The following is a 24,913-nucleotide window of genomic DNA, read 5'->3' as shown; positions in this document are numbered from 1 at the left end:
CGATTATCCTAAGGCGGCTTCAGTCAACCCTCAGGGGATCAAGAAACACTTAGCAGAACTGTAGGTTAAGTGAAACGGAAGAGGTTGCATGAAAAGCACTAAGCAGAACAATTGGTTAAGATCATAAATCAATCAGGTGTCGCAATTTAATTAATTTGCTAATAAATTTGATATCAAAAGTGGCACAGAACATAGTTTACCCCACTGCTGACAGTGAGTTGGTCGAGAAGGGATTCATCCAACATCACAGGGAGAAAACGAATGGCGCCAGTGATTTACCGACTCACGACCATGCGACATACTACTATCCACTGGAAAAAACACTTCAATTGAAGATTTTATTCACACTCTTCCAACGACTGGCCTGAAGATTTATTAATGATCACTACAAATATGAGACGAACCAGGAACTGGACAGACTTAAATTGAAACGGCAAGTCGGTTGGAATCAGTGGTGTTATTGGACTCAGAACATCCTCGCTTTTGTACTTATCTACAATTTTCGTTTTTTCAGTCACGTTGTTCATCAGCTTTTAACACCGAGTCTCGTTCCACTGCATAGTTTTGGTCGCAACCCAGGAAATTACCACGAACTCACATCAGTTCAATCTTTACAACAGGCCTAAGATGTGATCACCACGCTAACATGCTGAATTATCGTTTTCAATCATATTTTTGGTTTCCCAAAATATCAATATTCAATGTGTAGTTTGTTGTTGTTATGAAAACATGAGATATCAGAACTGTCAAACTTTTTTTCTGAATAAATGTGGCAACAGAACTGTCTTTTGTTGAGAGTTTCGTGCATAAATACCATATAGATCCCCAAGTTTTTCGGTGAATTTTCCAAAAATTTTCTTTCATACACTCTTTGCCCTGACATTACAGGGAAAAAAAAATCCAAGGTGCACTGGTTAAGGATGTTCAGTTTGACGTTACAGTATCGTATACATTCACTAGAAACTACGTTAAATATTTTACATATTTCATATAAGATTCATTGTGTGCTTCAACACATAAAATTTCCGACATTTCTGTTTCTCAATTTATTACTCAGATTTCTTGAATAGGAATCTTTCTGCAGTGCATGGAAAAGATTTTTTTTTTTAATTCGCAGAAAACTGAAATCAAGTCAGGGACAGAAAGTGTGTTCAGTCTTTACTTATACATGTTACGCTTACACAACATTTGCAGGCAAACAGACAGATCATTCTGAATTAGATTATGGATTATATAAAAAAAATTTTTTTCGTTTGTGGTAATGATTTTATTTTCTGAGCAAAGAAATTAAAAACAAAATCTGTAAAGCATGATGCTGCTTTGAAAAATCCGGCATAATACATATAACAGGCTGGATTATCAAGATTCATTTATTCGTCAGTGGAACTTGGTCAGTCAGTATTACAGAGTGTTTCCTAGCGAAATGTAGCCAACTTTCCGAAAATATGACTGTTCTTGGGAACTGCTGTTGAAAACATCTCAGGTGATAACTCAGTAACTGTAGCTTCAACTCTAACTCTGTAACAGAACACGCCCAACCAGTAAGTATCATTGCACATCGACATCGCCTCTGGATGTTTTACGAGCGACTTTAGCTGGGCCGGAGGACCAGCTCTGCCCTATGTCGCTCAGTCACTCTTGACCTCCTGCCGCCTCGCTGCTCCGCCCCTCCAGAGAGCCCCCAGCAGGCAGCGCAGGCCGGCGTAGGCGGCCGCCAGCGCGAGCAGCAGCGTGGCCAGGGCGGGGGCGGCGACGTCCAGCAGCAGGTGCTGGTGCCAGGCCAGGTCCAGGGAGGCGGGGCGCAGCTGCGGCGCGCCGCGGTGCCTCAGCACGTACTCCACCCAGTACACTGCTTCCTCCAGAGGCGGCCGGGGGCGGTCCCGGAAGAGCACCGACAGCTCCATCATGCGCTCTCGGTAGCTGAAACAGCGCCGATACGAGTGACGGCGTTCTACGAAAGAGAGGAGGCAAATAATTCTACATCTACATCTACACCTGCATGGTTACTCTGCAAATCGCACTTAAGTTCCTGGCAAATGACTCATCGAAGCACCTTCACAATAATTCCCTATTATTCCATGCAGGCTGTTTAAAACGAACCAACGGCCTTGCCGCAGTGCATACACCGGTTCCCGTGAGATCACCGAAGTTAAGCTCTGTTGGGCGTGGCCGGCACTTGGATGGGTGGCCATGCAGCCGCCATGTGCTGTTGCCATTTTTCGGGGTGCACTCAGCCTCGTGATGCCAATTGAGGAGCTACTCGACCGAATAGTAGCGGCTTCGGTCAAAAATACCATCATAACGATCGGGAGAGCGGTGTGCTGACCCCACGCCCCTCCTATCCGCAACCTCCCCTGAGAATGACACGGCGGTCGGATGGTCCCGGTAGACCACTAGTGGCCGGAATACGGGGTGCTATATATCTCTACGTGCGAGTTCCGATTCTCCTTTTATTATGTCGATGATCGTTTCTGCCTGCATAGGCTGGCGTTAACAAAACATTTCTCCATTCAGATGAGAAAGTTACTGACTAAAATGTGATGAGAATATTCCGTCGCAGCGAAAAACGCCTTTATTTAAATTCTGTACACCCCAGTTCCTGTATTATGTCAGTGATACTCTCTCCCCTATTTCTCGATAAAGCAAAACGTACTGCTCTTCGTTGAACCTCCTCGATGTACTCCGTTAATCCTATTTGGGAAGGATACCACACAGCGCATCAGTACTCCAAAAGAGGACGGCCGAGCGTAGCGCAGGCAGTCTCTTCAGTAGAGGTGTTGCATCTTCTAAGTGTTCTGCTAAGAAAACGCAGTCTTTGGTTTGCCTTCCCCACAGCACTTTCTATGTGTCCTTCACAGCTTAAGTTGTTCGTAATTGTAATTCTTCGCTATTTAGTTGAATTTACATCTTTTAGATTCCTTTTATCACTCATTTGGATAGTGTAAGACTTTTATTATTTAGGGACAGCTGGCAACATCCGCAACATAGAAAATTGTTTTGTAAATCGTTTTGCAATTTCTGTTGATCTTTTGATGATTTCGATAAACCATGAACGATAGCACCATCTGTAAACAACATAAGATGGCTGTTCAGATTGTCTCCTAAATCGTTTATATTGATGAGGGACCGCAGAGGGCCTATAACACTACTTTGGGAAACGCTAGAAATCATTTCCGTTTTATTCGATGACTTTCCGTCCGCTACTACGAACTGTGATGTCTGTGACAGGAAATCACGAATCAAGTCGCATAACTCAGACGATATTCCACAACCACGCAATTTGATTACGAGCCGCTTGTGAGGCACGGTGGCAAAAGCCTTCTGGAAATCTAGAAATATGTAATCAATCCGAAATCCTTTGTCGACAGCACTCAACATTTCGTATGAGTAAATAGCTAGTCGTGTTTGACGAGAACGATGTTTCCCAAATCCGTGTTGACTGAGTCCAAATAAATCGTTCTATTCGAGATAACTCACAATGTTCGAACACAATATATGTTCCAAAGTCCTGCTCAATTTCGACGTTAATGGTAAGGAGCTGCAATCTGAAGTGCACTGTTCCTGCTACATTTCTTCAATACTGATGTGACCTGTTCAACTTTCCAGTCTTTGGGTACGGATCTTTCGTCGAGGGGGTGATTCTGTATGATAGTTAAGTATGGAGGTATTGTATCAGTGTACCCTGAAAGGAATCTAATTGGTATACAGTATGGACTGGGAGACTCGATTTATTAAATGTTCTAATGCGTACTGTGACACTGTGATGTGTATTTTCCTTTAGTTATTTACTGTTGTAAGGGAACTTGCAGTTTCCATCAGTACAGTGGAAGCTGCAGCTTCCGCGAGAACACTGGAACCCACAGTTTCTGCTAATGTGACGAAAGCAGCGGTTTATACTAGTATGTTGAACCCTCCCGCTTTTGCCAGTACATTCCATACCGCAGTTTCTGCTAGTACGACTGAATCAACACATTCTTTAAATGGTTCTGAGCACTATGGGACATAACATCTAAGGTTATCAGTCCCCTAGAACGTAGAACTACCTAAGTAACCTAAGGACATCAAAAACATCCATGCTCGAGGCACGATTCGAACCTGCGACCGTAGCGGTCGCGCGGTTCCAGACTGAAGCACCTAGAACCGCTCGGCCACACCGGTTGGCAACACATTCTCCAAAGGCAGTGTAATCCACAGTTTCTGATAGCAGCATGGAACCAACAGTCTCTACTAGGTTGTTGGAACCGGCAGTTTCTGATATTATACTTTGCGATGGAGTTTCTGGTAATATGTCTGAACCCACAGTTTGTGTTAGCACACTGCCTTCCTGTACAACCTGAGCCGTGTGCGAGGTCAGTGCTTCCTACCTGGCCTGCTGCCTCTGGCCACGTGGAGAGCCAGGACGCCGTGACGGTGGAGGTGGGAGTCGCGCAGAGCCTCGAGGACCACGGCGCACGGGGCAGAGCGCACCCGTTTCTGCGTCAGCGTGGCCAGCTTGCCCGGTGTGCGCACGTTCCAGCAGGGGGCCCCGTGCACTGGCGCTGCTGGTGCACACCTCTGGGGCAGTCACTGTGGCGTGGCGGCTGTCTGACAAGCAGTCGGAGCGAGAATTTGCCCGGCTTGCTCGCCATAGTCGAAGACAGAGTTTGGGATCTGCCGCTACCTGTTTTGATGGCGAGCGTTCTTTGACACTTCTATGACACTCGTTCCGGCCGGTGGCTTTTGTGTGATTACTGGCTGCTTCGTGTTCAGTTCTCCACCACCCATTTTGTACCCCTGCTTTGATAATGTCTATTTCTGAACTTTTGTCACGTATGATCAACCCTCTTCCGCGTAGGCAAACTACTGGACCTATTGTAGCTGATCGCTCTGAAACTAAAAAGGCAGATAGTGCAGGGAGATCAATCAGTCTTTTAGTTTTATTAGTTCTTAATATTTTGTGACCTGTATGTGTTCTCTTATATTAACTGTTCAGCTTTTGTTTATCAAGAAGGGAGCTCCCGCTGGTAACAATAACAACGGTTGGGTGGAAGCGTTAGTGATTTGTAACTCTTGTGAAGTTTTAGTTAATAATCGCGAGACTGATCCTTTGGACGTACTCAAGTGCTCGATACTTGTTATCCTATTTAACTCAGATTCTCTAGCCCAACATTTGTTCACGGTTAGTAATCGGTAGCAGTTGCGTTGCTCCCTGGATGGAGGCTTACATTGTCTGGCATGCCTGATTAATATGAAATTTCTTGGAGAATACGGTTTAGGTTTGGATGCTGCTAAATTCCTCGTCCCAGCTTCTGCTCTAGCCTTGAGCAGATGTTTTCTGACATGAGCCAGTTTCATCCCTGCCTTATTTGATCCTAAAACTGTCGGGCTTGGTCTGTAAGACCCACTTTCACTGAATTTATTTCCGGTTAGTTGCCGGTTTGACTCGAGCACTCTTCTAGCTTCCTATAATATCCGAGAGAAAGAGTTCACGTCCTCAGTGAGGTGTTCTTTGCTTCCAAAAAGCACACGGGTGTGCCAGACCAAGCCCGACGGCTAACGTTACTGATTTCTGCCAGTGCTGTCTCATTTTTAATTTGGTGTAGGTCGGTCATGAGTTACTTTGCGGACTATTTGTGATGTCCCAAAACCGAATTATCATTGTCAATAGTTTACAGTTTGAAACGGCAAGACAAAATTTTCATACAGTCAAATTTACAAAATTTTATATGATGATGAGTGTGAAGTAGACGATTCTGACACGCACCCAGACTTCGAAATAAACAGTGAGCATGACAGTAATAGTGTAATAACTGGTGGTGAAGAGGAAGATGTTCAGTTAAATTCCCCAGCATCGATGCACATACTGTTGCTGCATCCGGTTCATCTCCAATAACTGACTCAGATGCATCAGGTATGCGGCTTTATAAAGGAAGGAACGGAGCAACTAGTTGGAGAAAAAGTTGTTTCCCACAAAGTGTTCGAAAAAGACGTCAGAATATAGTTATCATCCATTTTCCTGGAAGCATTCGAGCTGTGATGGATCTAGATTTACCGTTAGAATCAATCTACTGATTGATTTAGTTCTTGCATCAACTAATGTCTATCGTCATTCAGTTCGAAACAAATGTTCAAGTGGCCCAAATATGACTAGGCCTACACATTTTGATGAATTGAAGGCATATTTTGACCTATACTTAGCTGTAAGTAACATTGCATGGGGTTAAAATGAATATCGAAGGCTTTTTCAGTACAAATTAGAGCGGATTACAAATCTTTCGAGCAAGTATGACATTGAAAAGGTTCAGATTTTTGACTCGCTGTCCCCAAACGAGGAAAGAAAGAAAAGCGCAAGACAATCTTGCTGCCACAAGATTCGTTCTTAATATACCTGTCTCCAACTTCAACGCATATTTTGCTTTATCAGAAAACGAAATGCAAGTTCCATACAGAGGTAGGTGCAGGTGGTTCACGTTGTATATGCCAATTAAACCTGCCAATTATAGGATCAACGGTTTCATCATGGCTTGTTCTAAAACATACGATGAAAAATATTTGGAAGTCTGTGCGCGTGCACAGATACGAGAACCGTGGAAAATCAGTAATAAGGCAGATGATCTTGTTTTGCGTCTTGTAAACTCAGTAAAAGGGTCTAGAAGAAACCTGACAATAGATAATTGGTTTACTGCTTACTCAATCGTCAAAAAAGTGTTATAAGAAAAGAATACTACTCTTTATGTTAAAAAGATAAGCCGGAAATTATAGCTGATCTTTTACCCAAAAGATCTAAAAAACAGTACTCAAGTAACTTCTTGTAATACTTTTGGAACCTAAGGCAAAATTTGGATTTTCACTGTGGGTTAACCTTTCCTAATGTAGCACTGTTTCAATAGAAAAAGAAACAAATTCTTTGAGCTAGTAAATGTTTTTTGCCAAAAGAAAGGAACTTACCAAAATTTGTAGTACATTTATTTGCAGTATTGTAGTAATAAATTTGTGAAGATGTTGTTTTGAAGAATCCAACAATGTTTAATTTGTTACCCAGTCCTTACATTAAGACGTGTTGATTGTGTCCTCTCATTAATTAACGTCCTTGTTAAAGCCATATCACCACGGAAAGCACAGTGTCTGCTAGTGTATTGGAACATTTTGAATCTGCTGTTTTTGCTAGCAGAATGGAATCTTCAGATTTTTATACTACAGCTGAAACTTCAGCTAGTGTAATGGGACCTTCAGTTTGTGCTAGTACATTGGAAAGTGCAATTTCTGCAAATACAGGTAAGCCTGCAGTATCTTCTTGTACGGTGGAACCCACAGTTTCTGCTAGAGCGATAGAACCCGCAGGTTTTATATACATCTACAGTGATGAATTTCTTCAGTAAGGACAACGGTGTTGGTTGTATCGTTCCCAGGGACATTCCCGGGCATGATGACAGGTGTGGGAACACTTGAACAACGCATGCGATCTTGAATTTCAACAGAAGACGACGCCGACACAGGAGCGACATCCTCAAAGCCATACTACTCCGTTTTCCGTCCCACAACAGACTAAGAATTGTCATTATTTTCATCACACACCCCGTACAAGTTTTCTTTTAGTTTATTTTTTTTAAAAAATGAGAGACACGGTGTTGCAGCGTAGCCTGAGTTTCTAAAAAGAATGTTTTCGTGGCATCAAGTTTTCCAAAATTCATCGCTGTTGCGAAGCAATGTAGTACGAATCGTCTGAGTAGGTTAGCCAATCTGAACCCCGCCGGCACCGCCCCAGGTAGGAAACGTTGGCCCACAAAGCTGATGGTACGCAAATCAGGACATACTGTTACGTGTACATTTACGTCATACTTAGATGACGTCTTACATTGTGTTGCGGAGGGTACTTTTGTTGCTCATATCGTCTGTCGCCTTCCCTGTTGCATTCGTAAATAGTCCGTGCTATGCACAGTTGTCGATAAGGGGCTGTGCGCAGAGCCCTGACTTATTCGATTTTCTCGTTGGGCCCGCAACGCGAGATGTGCTTGTGTGGGAAGAGTCAACAGGTTACCTCATTCGTAGCGGATTTCGAAATTTCTAAAGTAAACGTTTCTGTGCTGCATAAAAACTGTCTCTGCACGACGCCTCTCGTTTAGCATCAGCCAGAGGAGTTTGTTGAGCAACTTCGTAAAGCCCTTGTGCCTACTAAACGGGCCTGTCATGTAAGTCTCGGTCCTTCGTTGGATCTTCTTCCTCCGTTAGTCCAACCTGGCAGGGCTCCACCAATGGTGAGCAGCAATCAAGAATCTGTCGAACTAGTGCCTCGTGAGGCATTTGTTTGGTGGACGCATCACACTTACTGAGGATTTTTCCCACCAATCGCAGCTTGCATCTGCAATTCATACAATCAGTTTTATGTGAGTATTCCAGTTTAAATGGTTCCTAGCTGTTTTATGGTTTGTTTCAGTGGCTTATATGCAGTAGTGTAATCGGACAGTAACAGACCTCTTTTGTCTCCAAATGATCAGTTTGCCACATTTATTTTCCCTCAGCATCATCTGGCAGTCATCTTTACAGTAATGTTTACAGTCATCTGCAGTTGTCCACACTGTTCTGGCTTTGTAGCTCATAGACAACATCATCGTCTGCAAACAGTTTCATGGAGTTTCTGATATTTTTCACATAATCATTTATATGCAATATAATGAATTACGGTCCCATAGCCGGCGGGTTAGCTGCGCAGTCTTAGGCGCCTGATCACGGTTAGTGTGGCTTCCCTCGTCGGACGTTCGAGTCCTCCCTTGGGCATGGGTGTGTGTGTTGTCATTAGCGTAAGTTAATTAAAGTTATATTACATAGTGTGTAAGCTTAGGGACCGAAGACCTCAGCAGTTTGGTCCTATAGAACTTATCATATTTTTTTAATGACCCATTGAATAGCGCGGTGTTACCACGTACTTTCTTTCCCGTTTGTCAGTTTCTTCCTGTCAAGAACGATGTTTAGAGTTTCATTTGTTAGGAAGTCCTGGATTCAGTCATAAATCTCGTCCGCTTCGAATTGCACCGTATTTTGTTGTATCTGCAGACACTTGAGTGTGAATTGCAGTGTATTCTTGTAGACAGTCTGTTGGCGCCTGTCTCGGGATCTTCAGCTGACTGTCATTTACAGTTTTTCCTGTCGATTCGCCTGCCATCGCCAGAGGTTCACCCTCTATTACTGGTGGCTGACTAGCATCGAACCCGCGGCCTATGGCAATACGTACAACAACGTCTGAGAGCTCTTAGCTGATCATTACCACTGTGCTTCTCGCCCTGCTACCTGCAACGATAGTTCGCTAGCACAGGGAACCGGGATTCCTTTTCCCAGAGACTTTCTTACACCTCTTTGAAACTGTTGTTATGTTTTTGAATTTGTACTGCTTCCGTGAACAAGTGGGCGTTTTACTCTTCTCCACAGTGGGAACCTCTGTGTCAGTAAATTTTATCATGCGGTCGGCTTCAGAGAGCGTATGCTCTGCAGTAGCTTGTTTCCTCGTTTGCCCCAACCTTTAATACTGTTTATTTTCGGTGAACTGGTTCTGATGGATCCTCCAGGCGTTGCATTACAGACTTTCCCACATGTTCTCGGTATGTGGTATACTCTCAACATTCCCCTTATACTGATCTGAAGCACTCTTTGATCTTCTCGGTCTTTATACCACGTTTGCGAAACATACGACCGATTATTTGTCTCACCCTGGGATTGTGTGGTAGAATTGCCACCACTAACCAGTAGAACGCCTCAGGGTAAATAGGTCCTGGGGCCTCATTCTGCAGTGCCGGGTCATTGCAAGAAACAAAGGAAGAGCATCAGCTGTAGTGATCGGGGAAAAGCCCTCAGGCGTTGGTGTGACAGGTACAGAAAATCTCTGGCCACGAGATCCACTCTAGCATACCACCAGCAACGGAGCACTAATCTTTGACAATGAGAGCCAGTCGATCCAGCGAAAAGACAGGAAAATCGTTAAACAAACGTTGGCAGAATGTCCTGGGACTGAAACTAACAGGCAGCACGTTAACAAGTGATCAGTATACTGTCAACAATTTCGTAGTATCATATCAGCTAACGGCCAAATCATCAGACGTTGGCGTGATGGCAGCTTTTTGAGTTAGCGATGGTGCCCCAAAAACAGAGTGAAGTAATCTGGAGTTGTTGTCGAACCTGTCCAGAGTTTCATAAACTCGGGGCCCGGCCAGCTGTTACGAGGGCAGGGTCGAGGGCACAGCGCCCCAGTTAATAGTGCCGTCACGTAGTGTCATTGGCGAGACTGCAATGAGCTTCGTGCAGATTGTGCTCGGTCACGTGTCACGCGGCCAGGTTTAGGAGAACGCGGCAGCTCGTCACGCGTGCTGGTCACGGTGGGCGAGTGGTTCTAGGCGCTTCGGTCCGGAATCGCGCGACTGCTACTGTCGCAGGTTCGAATCCTGCCTCGGGCATGGATGTGTGTGATGTCCTTAGGTTAGTTCGGTTTAAGTAGCCCTAAGTTCTAGGGGACTGATGACCTCAGCTGTTAAGTCCCATAGTGCTCAGAGCCATTTGAACCATTTTTCGTCAGGCGCGCTCACCTGGTGTCGTTGATGAGGCTGTCCAGAGCGTCACGAAGGCTGTACTCCGTCAGCTGGCCCACGGTCAGGGTGAGGGCGACGCCGCGGCGGCTCATGGCGGCGGCGTTGTGGCGCTGGTCGCACCTGACGGGCACCACCAGCAGGGGCACCCCTGCCCACACCGCCTCCTGCAGGCCCAGCTGCCCGCCGTGCGTGATGAACGCCACCGTCTTGGGGTGGTCTGCCACACAAGTACAGTCACGTGGTACCGTCTCTCACTCTTGATTCGAAGGTGCCGAATACTGTCGACATGAGTACTAAAATTTCAGTGCTAGGTTTAAGTGATATTTGTGTTAGACACCATCGAGGCTGAGAACGAAGTGTACGGATCGAAAAGGGTGTAAGACTGGGAAAGCAAAAGAGAGCCTAAAACTGAGGGTGAAAAGATAACAATAAGACAGTTTGATGACATTGTTACCATTAGTGAAAGCGAAATTGAACTATAAGACCCGTGGAATGGAATTGACAAGTTAATGAAGATAGAATTCAGCTTCAGAGAAAATGAAGAAAGAGGAAGTCATGAGAGGTAGCAGAAATGAGCTTATTATTCTAGTGATAAACTTCGCATTTACATAGGGGATCATGAAGTGCAAGAAGTGAAGGAATTCTGTTACATTAGAAGCAAAATAACATGATGTAACAAGGAAGCAGGACATAGGAAGAAGGCTTGCGCAGGAAAGAAGGGAATTCTTGGTTGTAAGAAGCATATTAATAACAAGCATTAGCCTTAATTTGAAGAAGAAATCACCCATTTGGTGAGTAGGTGTTTGCGTACCTCTAATGAGCATCTGCATCGGAGTATTTCCGCACCCCTCCGTTACAATATTGTAAAATTAAGCGCAACAGAACCTAAACACGAATGAAAAACGATTTTGGCCGTGAGCAGTGGCACTAAGGCAGACATCATGTACTCTACTCCAAGAGTATTCCTACTGTTCCCCAAAAATAGGTTACTGAAATTTACAAAGGAATGCTGGCTAGTTGAAAAACAGATGACATTCATGATAACGACATTTTTATTTCCAAAAGACATGAACGACATGGGACATAGCTCAACATCGCATGTCGATTATATTCAAGCTCCCGTTTAATAAAATGAAGTGTGTATCGATGCACTGTTGACGAAGGGGTGGTAAATTGAATCTACTTCTCACTGTAACTGTGGATAATGGGCTAGTACTGCAACTAATTCGTTTGAAGTGTATGTGAACTGCCAATCGGGAAGCTACCACCATATCTTTAAGTTAAGACAGTGATTGCTGCTGTTGTAAGGGCACGTTGCAGTTGGTACAATTCACCTTAAGGATTCCTAATGCCGCTGCTGCGAACTGCTCGCCATGAGCATGTAAATGTCCAGAATGTGGTGACTATAGTGAGCCTCTGCGTCGGCTCCAAAAGTGGGTGTCCACCTCTTTCTCTCATGTGAATCCACCTTCGCGCCCTGAGTCTCGATCGATCTCTCCTTGTTCAAGGCCACTGCCCGAATCTTCTCACCGACTCTCCGACTATCCCTCACATCCATCTGACCAATAGTGGAATCCTAACACTCCTCTCAAGTCCGAAGAACAATCCACATGAGGCATGCACAAAGAGCTAAAAATCACCAGTCGTAAACGGTAGTGCATCAGTCGCCTATGTCTCTACGGATCGTCCAGTCTCCCTCGAGAAGATGTGCAAAATCGGTTCCTCCAATTCTAACACATCTCATTGCGTTGAACAGGCAGTCACCGGTATGCTTTCTGGCATAACAACTAGCGGCAAAATTAAAACACTGATGTTATGCGCAGTAGGGAAGGAGATTGGCTTTGTTGCCTAAGTGCCCTGAAAAAACGCAATGGGTATCCCGGCGACACAGTGTTGGCCGTCATGCAATGCTGGCCCATTTCTGCCACTGAGGCGAAATATTTTCACGAGCCTAGCTACAATAATGTCGCAGGAAGGTTCTCAGAAAACATCTTGAGAATACCCGCAGAATCGGTGGAATGTACTCCCCTTGGTCGAGAACAGGTGTCCGGGTGTCGGACCGTCGTCGTAAAACGTTCCGTTGCTGGCCTCTGAGACAGTGTGACATAGCCTGCTACAAAAGTGAAGGAAAGGTGACTCCAAAGGACTTCCAGTATTTCTAAGACTATATTCCGGGAGCACAGTATTGTTTGGTGGTGAATAGTGGACTGTGGGATAACTTGAAAAAGAGGAGAATCGAAGGGATTATTATGTACTGGTATTGAAAGATGTTGAAGCTCAGGAGGACCAATATAATAGGAAATGGGAGGTTCTCTAGAGACTCGGCGAAGAGAGGAACATATGGGAACCATTGGCGAGGAGAAGGGGACGGACGATCGGACATGTGTTAAGACATCATGGAGTAATCCTCATAGTACTCGGTAAGCTGCACAGGGTAAAAACTGTAGGGAGAAACAGATATTCAAATAAATGCAACAAATAATTGAGGACGTATGTTGCCAGTGCCACTTGAGATGATGACGTTGGCACAGGAAAGGAATGTGTGGCGAGCTGCATCAAACCATTCAGAACACTGGTGTCTCAAGAAACAACATTTTATCGATAGTGTCTTAAGCAAAGGACCGCTATCAGTAGTATCACAAGATATGGGTTACTTCTTTACAGATATTTTAGCTTTCTTTTCATTGTTACAGCACACACCATATATCTCTCTTGCCTTTATGCCATCCAAAATTTTGGAAAAAATATTTCCATCTCAAATTAAACAAAAAGTAATCCAATCTTTAGTCCTGCCAATTTTTTATTACTGTGATGCAGCTCAACATGGTACATGTAGTGGAAGACGAATCGACGTAGCTACGAACGCTTATGTAATATACGTGTGCGACATTCGTAGTTTGATCACATCAGCCCTTCCTAAAGTCAGGTTCGATGCGACTGGATAAGCAATATGATTTTCGCATGCAATACCATAACGGATAAAAGAGGAATCCTGGCTATATCTTCGCATAATATGAAATCCTCCTTCGTCACCTTCTCTATTCACCCATACGACTAATAGAACCAACTACCCTGTGACATGTATCCTGATTGAAACTACTCTGCATTCAAGAGGAGATTAGAGCTTTCCCTCTTATCATCGCCGTAGCATGTCTTTCTGCACATGCAGGCTGTTTCCTTTCTGTCAAACATGATACCAGTATCCTTTCCGCAGTATACACTACATATATATGTTTTTTTTGTTTGTTTTTTTTAGCAGTCCTCCCCCATGACTGTCTGTCACGATAACTCAGCTTACAGTTTCGTCCGTTTTGTGACACAGAGGATTACCTTTTCTCCTCGTTCACTGTATGCGGTATAAATTTTCGTATGATGCTTCTTGAAATAACAAACACTCTGTTCTTGGTCACGGAGATACGCACCGTGGAGCACCGATAACTTGATCGTATTCGATTTTTCTTAGCTTCCACATAATGTACTCACAACTACACAGAAGACTGCTCTGATCATGGCTGACACACTGCACGGATGTCGTTCACTGTCACATACAACAGCGCATCCATCATCTGCATTTATGTTGTAGGATGTGTTTCTCGCGATGTTTCCACGTTCCCTCACCACTGTCGAGGCCAGCTGCAGCTCCACACCTCATCTCACCTGCTCCTACCACTAGACTCTCTTCTGGAGTGTCATGAATGGTCCTACAAACCCTGATGTTTCCATATAAATTCTGCAAGGTGTTTATGGTGTCTGGTGTGGGGTTCTGCGTGTACCACTGTCAGTTCCTCCATTTGCGTCTCTCCCACGAATGGTGCGTGGGTAGAAAAACTGTTACTAAGTCTCGTATTGTGCACTAAGTAGTAAAAATATATCTGTATGGTCCTCTCACGAAATATAGGTATGAGGAAGCAGTAAACTGATTCTTCTAAAAGTTCGCTTACGGAATATCAAAGTAAATCACAGTGTCGCGTAATGCCTTTCTTGTAGCATCCACCACTGGACCTGGACGAGCACCTAAAAAACGCTTTCGGGTTTACTATACGAATCCGTGGGTCTCTACTTTCCCTAACAATTCTGTCTGGTTAACATCCTATACCGAGGAGAAATATTTGAGCACTAATAACATTCGTTTCCTATACGTTTTGCATGTCACCCCACTACTCCTATGAGGGTACTTGGATTGTCTTACCAAAAAGGTTTCTTTTCGTACACTAACTTTTATATGCATGGAGTTTGGTTTAAGTTTCCCTCAGTGGTCCAAAGCTGTGTAGCAACATACACACGTAACATATCTACTGATAAGGCAGAACATAACGACCTCACCCCACCGAGAGGGTGAATGCCTACTGGTGGTGGTGTGAGTAGCTGACGCAGTAAGCGAACAGTGTTACCTGGCGAGACGCGAATGAGTAATCATTATAGTGAATGTACTGGCCGCGATAGCAGAAATCCGCTGAAAAAAGCAGTTTCGTCGAAGGACACAATGTTGTGGTTCTGAGGCTGGAAACGAATATCTCTGAAGCGGCGAAGCAGGTTGCCTGTTGGAGTACTATTGTCATGAGCACCTATGGAAAGAGATTGAATGATAGTGAAATAAAGAATGGGCTGGACGACCACGTCTCATCACAAAACATGATGTCGGAGGATCCCCTGCAGGATAGGCAGCGATCTGTGGCATATCTGACCAGTACACTACTGATGCAGGTGCAAGTGTTACAGAACACCGTTCAAAGGCCATTGTTGAACATGGGGCTCCATGTCACACGACCCCTGTGTGTTCTTGAGTTGACTCAACGATGTCGTCAGCCACGACTGCAGTGGGCAGCGCTTCACTGAGTTTTCACCATGGATCAATAGAAACGTGTCGCCTGTCGAATGAGTCGAATTTCTTGCTGTACAAGGTCGACGGCTGAGTACTTATACGCTGTCGTTCAGGCGACTGGCTGCACGAAACGTGCACAGTGTCACAGATGCAGTCTGGTGAGGGTAGAATTGCGGTGTGGGACACCTTGAGTTGGGGTTTCATAGGATCTGTGGTGATAACTGAAGGCATCGTGACACCAGTGAACTGCCTGGAGACTATTGCAGACTGCCTGAAGTCATCCCCTACGATGATAAGATCTTCCAGTAGGATAACTGCCTGTGTTGCAAGGTCAGGACTGCGCAACACTGATTTAAGGGGGATATTAATGAACTCACATTGATGTCTTGGTCAGTAAATGTACCCATTTGAACATAACATGTATCAGTTGTGGGCCGGTAAACAACTATCCCATAATCTGCGGGAATAGCTTTACCTATGTCTATTGTGTTCGCACAGTGGACCAGCAAACTAGTAAACAGATGGTCATAATACTTTGGCTCATCGGTGTATGTACATCGATTTTTAAATAGAACTTGTAATCCTGGCTGCCACGAGCTGACAGGTCCCTGTGTGCACAGGGGACAGGGGTGAGAAAACAGCTGATGCACAAAACTGGGCTATATCTGTGCTATCATACAGAGATCGCATTGCCACACCAAAGTTGGCACCGCCAGTGGATGTGACAGACAGCAATGAGGGCGCACTGCAGTCTGCAGCGAGGTATGAGAAGTGCTAGTGAGGACCACCACTCAACTCTCAGAACAGCCGCGCCCTCACACTGAGGTCAATGTAGTGTCCAGCTAGCGAGGGCTCTGCCAAGTTCGAGATGTCAGCTAAAGCTATCGACGTCTTCATCTAGGACTAGTAAGTAGTTAAAGCTTCAGATGATACTGTATGGTTGTTAATGTCGAATATTGTAGAACAGTTTGTTAATAAGTGGATCAAGTGATAGATTGCTAGTCCGTGAGTGTTATGAATTGTGCAATACTCCTGTGACAAAGGAGTTTGTCGAAGTTAAGTAAATCTTTTACTTACTTGTGTAATGAAGTGATCTAATATTTCACGTGTTCTAGTGTGACGACCATTGTCCCAGAGAAATCAGAGAACCCACATTTGTGTCCGGACGAATGTAGTTCCGCCTGGTCACAACAGTATCCTATACGACTGCACAGCCTGTGAGCAGGGGCGGTCCCCGTGCAGCGCAGCTGTCGGACTCACTGAGCACGTCGTTCTGCGGCAGCCAGTCGGAAGTGTGAACGTTGGGCGGCAGCGGCGGCAGCAGCGTGTGGTCGGCCCTCCAGAGCACCTGCTGCGGCAGCGACGCGAACGCCCGCAGTATTCCGCGCAGCTGATCCCGGGGCAGGCTGTCCACGCGCAGCAGCGTGCCCATGCTGAAGTACACCACGCCGCGCTCGCTCGAGTCAAACAACTGCTGCAGCTCCTGTCACCACCACGAACAGTAGTCCGACACTGAGGCTGCACCAACCACACCCCACGTAACGAAGATACAAGAATTATTTACATTACCATTGTTTCTCTTGAGACACATGACGGGATATAATCTCGAAACTTTCTGTTTACCTGGAAATGAGGCGCCGAAAATTTCGAGAATTTGTTACTCTTTCGCGACACATTCAGTTACAGGCAGCTTATGAGTCCAAGTACATGAAAGGGACGCAGTAACTGGGAATGAAGTGTGAAAGGATCGCAGGCTATCCCAAATGTTTCTGTATAGCAGCCAGAGGTTAAAGAGAGAAAACAACCAACGAGGAATTTGGAAACACTACTAAAGTTCAGATAGGAGAAATAAAACCTTTAAGCTTTGCCGATGAAATCGAAATTCTGTCAGAGACTGCAAACCACTTGGAAGGTTAGTTCAGTGGAACACATAATGGCCTGGAAAGAGATGGGAAGATGGATGGCAGCAAAAGTTAAACAAGAGTGTAAGAGTGTAGTTCAATTAAATCAGGTGGTGTTGACGAAATCAGGTTTGGAAATGTGTCACTAGAACTAGTAGATCAGTTTTGTTTTGTGGAAGAAAACTACCTAAAATGGGACAAGTACAGACATTACAATATGTAACCTATCCAAAGAAAGAAAAACCTTCCTCAGAATGTACAACACATTTGCGAAAACATATTACATAAAAGTGAATGACGAACAGCAGAGAAACGTGACATAGTTCTCTCTAAGCATTTGTCTCCAGTGTCGTCTTCTGTTGGAGTGAAACATAACCTTTTGAAGGCACACTGAATCGAGATAGAGGGGAAAAGACCCTTACGGCAAAAACTGACTTGTAGAACCTGTACTGAGGTACAAGGAAAAAATAATTTGATTATGGAGAGACGAGAATGGGGCGAAGAATTTTAGGAGACCAACACTTCATTACAGTAAACACGCTCATAGGGTGTAAGTGGTTGTAGATACCCAGATATGAAGAAATCTACTCAGGATGGACTAGCATGGCCAGCTTCATTAAACTTGTCTTCGAAACTGAAGACCCAAACAACAACAATTTTGTTACAACTATCAGAGCCATCAAATGCAACAAGCTCATCAAAAGAGCTACGAATAAGCGATAGACGGTATTGACATGCTACTTGAAGGTCACACCAAGAAAATTTTGTACAAATTTGATTTGCGCAGAATAGTTACGTTTAAAGCTAAAACACTTTATACAACGAGTTCTACACAAATATGTGACGTTAACGCACAAAAACACGGCATACACTACTGCAATAAAAGCTAATTCTGGGGCGCTATAAGATCAAAATTAATGGAACTCGTACATCAGTAAAAAGGGAAATGAGTGAATACCGCAACAAGTTCCAAATTCAGATCTTAAAGAAATATTTATCTGGAAATCCTGGTCTTCTGTAAATTCAATGAGTGGAACTCAAGTCTTGTCTATCACAGTTCAGTCCGGCATTGATACTAACGAGAACAGACAGAACGTCGAAATACTGAATTCTATATTCAAGAATACAGTGTTGTACAAGAGAGTCGTACTACTACACTATGTGATCAAAAGTATCCGGACATGCTGGAATTCAATATGCTGTTGGCCCACCCTTAGCCTTGATGACAGCTTCCACTCTCGCATGGACTCGCATTCGGGAGGACGACGGTTAAATCCCGTCTCCGGCCATCCTGATTTAGGTTTTCCGTGATTTCCCTAAATCGTTTCAGGCGAATGCCGAGATGGTTCCTTTGAAAGGGCACGGCCGATTTCCTTCCCAATCCTTCCCTAACCCGAGCTTGCGCTCCGTCTCTGATGACCTCGTTGTCGACGGGACGTTAAACACTAACCACCACCACCATCCACTCTCGCAGGCGTACGTTCAGTCAGGTGCAGGAAGGTTTCTTGGGGAATAGCAGCCCATTCTTTACGGAGTGCTGCGTTGAGGAGAGTTATCGATATCAGTCGGTGAGGCCTGGCACCAAGTCAGGGTTCCAAAATATCCCAGTGGTATTCTACAGGTTTCAAGTCAGGACTCTGAATAGGCCAGTCCGTTACAGGGACGTTATCGTGTAACCACTCTACCACAGGCCGTGCATTATCCACAGGTGCTCGTTCGTGTTGAAAGATGCAGTCGCCATCCCCGAATTGCTCTTCAACAGCGGGAAGCAAGAATGCAGGCCTGTGCTGTGATAGTGTCACGCAAAAGAATAAGGTGTTGGCACTACACACGCTGGCATATGATTTTCACAGGGCATTCGCCATACCCACACCCTGCCATTGCATCGCCACATTGTATACCGTGATTCGTCACTCCACACAACGCTTTTCCACTGTTCAGTCGTCCAATGTTCACGCTCCTTACGCCAAGCGAGGCATCGTTTGGCATTTACCGGTGTGATGTGTGGGTTATGATTATCCTCTCGAGCATAAAATCGAAGTATTCTCACCTCCCACCTAACTGTCATAGTACTTGCAATGGATCCTGATGCAATTTGGAATTTCTTTGTGATTGTCTGGATAGATGTCTGCCTATTACACATTACGACCCTCTTCAACTGTCGGCAGCCTCTGTCAGTCAACAGAGGAGGTCGGACTGTACGCCTTTGTGCTGTACGTGTTCCTCCACGTTTCCACTTCACTATCACATCAGAAACAAAGCACCTAGGGATGTTTAGGAGTGTGGAAATCTCGCGTACAGACGTATGACACAAGTGGCACGTAATCACTTGACCACGCTCGAGCCGGCCGCGGTGGCCGAGCGGTTCTAGGCACTTCAGTTCGTAACCGCGCAACTTCTACGGTCGCAGGTTCAAATCCTGCCTCGGGCATGGATGTGTGTGATGTCCTTAGGTTTGGTAGGTTTAAGTAGTTGTAAGTTCTAGGGGACTGATAACCTCAGATGTTAAGTCCCATAGTGCTCAGAGCCATTTGAACCACTCTCGAAGTCCGTGAGTTCCGAGGAGCGCTCCATTCTGCTCTCTCACGATGTCTGACTATTGAGGTCGCTGATATGGAGTACCTGGCAGCAGGTGGCAGCACAATGCACCTAACATGAAAAAGTATGTTTTTGTGGGTATCTGGATACTTTTTATCATATAGTGTGTATGGCTGTGTCACTGGTAAAACTCACAAATAATAGACACTGAAGCACTGCAGCTAATGAAAAATAGTTAAGCATTCTTAAATTTCATTCTACAGAAGAACCCATGGAATCCATTCGACATTTTAAATTACTCTCTTACCCAGCTAAAATCCAAATTCCAAGCCGCCTGTGCCATCATTAGCAGAACAATGGGCAATAAAGTACAAAAAGAAACCATCGTGAAATTCTACAAAGGAATGGCAGTTCCGGTGTTATCCTACGAAAGCAAAAGCTGGATTAGGACAGAAAAAAAATCAAACAGCAGAGATGAGGTTCCTAAGACGAAGGGCTGCACAAGAAGGGATCTGATTAGAAACGATGATATTACAACAGAATTAAACATTTTCAGCATGGATGAAAAAATTCAAAAATACCGTGGAGATTGGAAACAGGGCGTCATGAGATTATCCGGTCACAGAATTCCTCAGACGATCCTGAACTATAACCTGAATGGGAAAAGAGATATTGGAAGGCCTAGAAAAATATGGGAATGATTCGGAACAGGCAACAGTCTAATTCTTGAAGGGAAAATGATGATGATGATGGTGTGATGACCTAGCTCATATTAGTCAGGTATATCTCAGAAATCGAAAACATTGGTATGACGGGCAAAGAGCGCACTTTCCTTCTCTCTGAAGTCAGGTATAATAACGTTTGTACAGGACTTCAGTGGAGTATCATAACCTTCATACGTTTATACGAGCTTTGAGTATATTCTACACTTGGCTTTACAGTGTTCTTGGAGGAGAGTGTACTTGTCTCAGAGAATCATTAATGCTTCTTTTTCTTATTTTTTCTCATATATATTTTTAAAAACAGTACATACAGGTAAAGAAATAAATTTCGTTTTCATAGATCTCTGAAAGGGTTTCGAAACTGATTTTTTTAGGAAAAGTAGCGTATCTTTTAATATTCTTAATATATTACCTTGTATATTTTTACATTTGCTTGATGACTTTTCTTACGTTTCGAAAGCACGAGCGACTGGAATTATCAGACCTCATCCGCCATTGCTGGTGGTGGACTGTCCAAGAACGGCGGAAGAAGCTTTGACAACTCCAGCCACTTGGCTGGCAAAATATCAGAAAAATCATCAAACAATCGTCGGCCGGAAACCCGAGACAGAAGCCAACAAGAAGCTTGTCAACAAGTGGTCACGAAAGCCTTTACAATTTCGTTCTTACTATACATAATTGATTTATCATGTAGTATCAGCATCGCTATCACACTGACACTGGCAGTTTTGTGAGCTGGGAAGTACCGCTGTAGAGGGTCATAAGGAAAGGCAGAGTTGCTTAGATAGTAACCTCGATTAGTGTGCTAAATGTCAGTTCTCTTTGAATATGGATAAACGGAATATAACGTCCATAACAAAGAGAAACAACTAGAGAGTGTACTACCACATCTTTAGCGGTAACATTCCAGAGCCTCATTCCAATAATTAGGGTTAATGCTACAGGTCATGATGGAGTGGGATGAGCAAGCACAACCAGTATTAAGAATGAAGAATGGAAGAATTAGGTTCATTGGGAAGGTTGTGAAGAAGCGAGATGCATCTGTTAAATGAACGACATAGCAGATGTGTACTCCAAGGTTTCGAATCTTCAGCAAGTAGTGACAACATCACTCATAATGACCACATAGAGATGGTGGAGTGAGAAATTCTGGATATATACTTCAAAATTTCGGGTCTTCAGCAAGTAGTCACGACAGCACACGTGAAATTAATTCAGAAATTCGTTGATTGTATTGTAACGAGGTGGTAGAATGCACACAAAAATGGAAAGCAGATATCAGGAAACCTAAACTAAATGGGCCTCTCTGGAAGAAAGAAGTTGCTCTGGCGAAACAGAAAGAGATAGTTCGGTCGGGCACAGATGGTGATACGAATCTGCTGTTGTTGTGGTTTTGAGTCTGAAGACTGGTTTTATGGAGCTCTACATGACAACTTATTTTGCACAAGCCTCTTAATCTCTGAATATATGCTGTAAACTCCATCCATATGAAACTACTTACTGTAATTGAGCCTTCATCACACTGCAGTTTTTACTGCACACACACATCTATCCGTTACCAAAGTGACGACTTCTTCATGCCTCAGGATATATGTATAGTGGCTGTGCTGGTGTGAGCCCAATGATTTAGGAGTACCATCCTGCTTGTCACCTCCAAGGTTAACCTAATCCCTCTCACCCAATCGTCCAGACCTATTGCGTTACGTATAAATAGAGAGCTGTTATTCTACTGGTTGAAGAACACATACGACTGTATATTTAGGGTCTTTATCGATATAATTTATTGCCCAATTTATTATCATTATTTCTATAATTTATTCCACAGTTATGGTGGGCTATTAGTCAGTCGGCTGGGTGTGATGTATATTTGGGATACCTATGACTATAATTTATTAGCACTCTCTTACACGCCCCACTCCCCCTCTCTCACCCCTTTATACTACTGATTGCCTCACTTGTACATGCAAGAAACTTTTTTAAACAAAGTACTCTAATGAAGGATAACAATTATGCTTTGTACATGTTGTGGTTCATTTTTTATTGAAATTACACTTTTGCTGCTTTAGAAATTACACTGTGGAAGTGTATTAAAGCACACTTTTGCTACATAAAAATTACACTATGGAAATGTTGGGATTTATTTGTTCTAAGTACAACTAGCTAAGAAACAATCATAATGATAGGTTGCAGGCTTCATTCTTTTTAAACATATTACACTAATAGCTCCAGACTCCATATTTAAGAATTACCACTGGTGCTTTTTATGTGGTCGTGGTGTATCACTCAATGTTGTAGGAAAGATATGATTACAAGCTTTTTATTATATGAACATTCGCTTGGTCTTACCTACCACTAACAATCAGTGAGTGCAAACACTTGCAGGACTGTCCTCGCCCATGCTGTGGTCACTACGAGTGATGCTATATGTTTGCCGTGCAAGTGTTGCACTGGGTGTTGAGCCCATTTCAGTGCTCACCACACCACCTTGCCACCAGATCACAACATATATACCGCCCTGCAGTGTCTGTGAGACATCACGACACAGTCTTCGGGAGCTATGACATCGCAGAAAGTCACGCACCCTGAAGTGTATGCTGTGATGCGATTATTGTCTTGTTATACACTGAAGAGGCAAAGAAACTGGTACACCTGCCTAATATCATGTAGGGGCCCTACGAGACACGGAAGTGCCGCAACACGACGTGGCATGGACTGAAATACTTTCTGAAGTAGTGCTGACACCATGAATCCCTAAGAGTACGAAGGGATGGAGATCTCTTCTGAACAGCACGTTGCAATGAATACCAGATATGCTCAATAATGTTTATATCTGGGGAGTCTGATGGCCAGAGGAAGTGTTTAAACTCAGAGGAATGTTCCTCGGGCCTCTTTGTAGCAATTCCGGACGTTTGAGGTGTTGCGCTGTCCTGCTGGAATTGCCCAAGTCCGCCGTAATGCACAACAGGCATGAATGGATGCAGGTGATCAGACAAGATGCTTATGTATGTGTCACCTGTCAAGAGTCGTATCTAGACATATCATGGGTCCTACATCACGCCAACTGCACATGTCCCACACCATTACAAAGCCTCCACCAGCTTGAATAATCCAGTGCTGACATGCAGGGTCCATGGATTCATGAGGTTGTCTCCATACCCGTAGACGTCCATCCATTCCATACAATTTGAAACGACGTTCGTCCGACCAGGCAACATGTTTCCAGTCATCAACAGTCCAATGTCGGTGATGACGGCCCCAGGCGAGATGTAAAGCTTTGTGTCGTGCAGTCATCAAGGGTACACGAGTGGGATTTCGGCTTCGAAAGCCCATATCGGTGATGTTTCGTTGAATGATTCGCACGCTCACAGTTTTTGATGGCCCAGCATTGAAATCTGCAGCAATTTGCGGAAAGGTTGCTTTTCTGTCACGTTGAACGATTCTCTTCAGTCGTCGTTGGTCCCGTTCCTTCAGGATCTTTTTCCAGCCGCAGCGATGTCAGAGATTTGATGTTTCACTGGATTCCTAATATTCACGGTTCAGTCGTGAAATGGTCATACAGGAAAATCCCTACTTCATCGCTACCTCGGAGGTGTTGTGTCCTATCGCTCGTGCGCAGAATATAACACTACGTTCAAACTCACTTAAATCATGATAACCTGTCAATGTAGCACCAGTAACAGATCTAAGAGTTGTGCCAGACATTTGTTGTCTTATATAGGCGTTGCAGACCGCAACACTGTATTCTGCCTGTTTACATGTCTCTGTATTTGAATACGCATGACTATGCCAGTTTCTTTGGCACTTCAGTGTAGTATGTTTTTGCATAAAGAGGATGTTGTTACGTTTATACTCTACTTAAGCACAGTACAGTCTTCAGCAGTTTCCACGCAGGGTGACATATCACACCTTCCAGTAACACGGCATCAGTGTTTCTCCGTTTTATATGCAGAGACTCAGACAGGTCCTTTCAACTGTAATTGAATTATAATTTCCATTGTATCCAACGGCGAACAATGGCGGTCAGGTGGAAAATGGGATCAGGTGCACAGCATAGATTTCTTGTATTCCACTAAGAGTATATCCTTTTGTCAGCAGTGATAACGTTCCTCATTTAAGTTAGTAATAAATAAATATAAATTCCTTAGTGTGTTTCATGTCCTAAATAGGATCTGTAATTACACAGAAATGTGGCAGAACATCCTGATTGTCCTGCACAACAGTGTTTAGGTCAAGGGAAAGAGACAGCGGAAGACGAATTTTTGTTGCCTGAACACTTAAAAGACGCAGGAAATTTGCTGAAAGAGATTGTCGATACGACATACATCAGTTCTCGTTTACTGTACTCCTGCATAGTAAGGAATCCTTACCAAATAGCAC

At 44.1% G+C, this 24,913-nt stretch overlaps 1 protein-coding gene across 1 annotated transcript in view; it reads right to left on the bottom strand.

Annotated features, from left to right (window-relative positions):
- Window positions 1-1,352: 1,352 nt before the first annotated feature.
- The window catches only part of LOC124616652 (UDP-glucosyltransferase 2-like), a 98,839-nt gene continuing 75,278 nt past the window's right edge, over window positions 1,353-24,913 (bottom strand). Inside the window, exons 5-7 of the mRNA XM_047144981.1 lie at window positions 16,636-16,858; window positions 10,551-10,770; window positions 1,353-1,920 (exon numbers count right to left, since the gene is read on the bottom strand). Coding sequence (XP_047000937.1) covers window positions 1,629-1,920; window positions 10,551-10,770; window positions 16,636-16,858 — 735 coding nt within the window. The 3' untranslated portion in view covers window positions 1,353-1,628. The remainder of the gene's footprint in view (window positions 1,921-10,550; window positions 10,771-16,635; window positions 16,859-24,913) is intronic.

The sequence above is a fragment of the Schistocerca americana genome, chromosome 5 (genome assembly GCF_021461395.2).
Source record: "Schistocerca americana isolate TAMUIC-IGC-003095 chromosome 5, iqSchAmer2.1, whole genome shotgun sequence".
Taxonomy (NCBI): Eukaryota; Metazoa; Arthropoda; class Insecta; order Orthoptera; family Acrididae; genus Schistocerca; species Schistocerca americana.
Note: the sequence above shows the minus strand (reverse complement) of the source record. Positions and strands in the feature narration are given on the sequence as shown.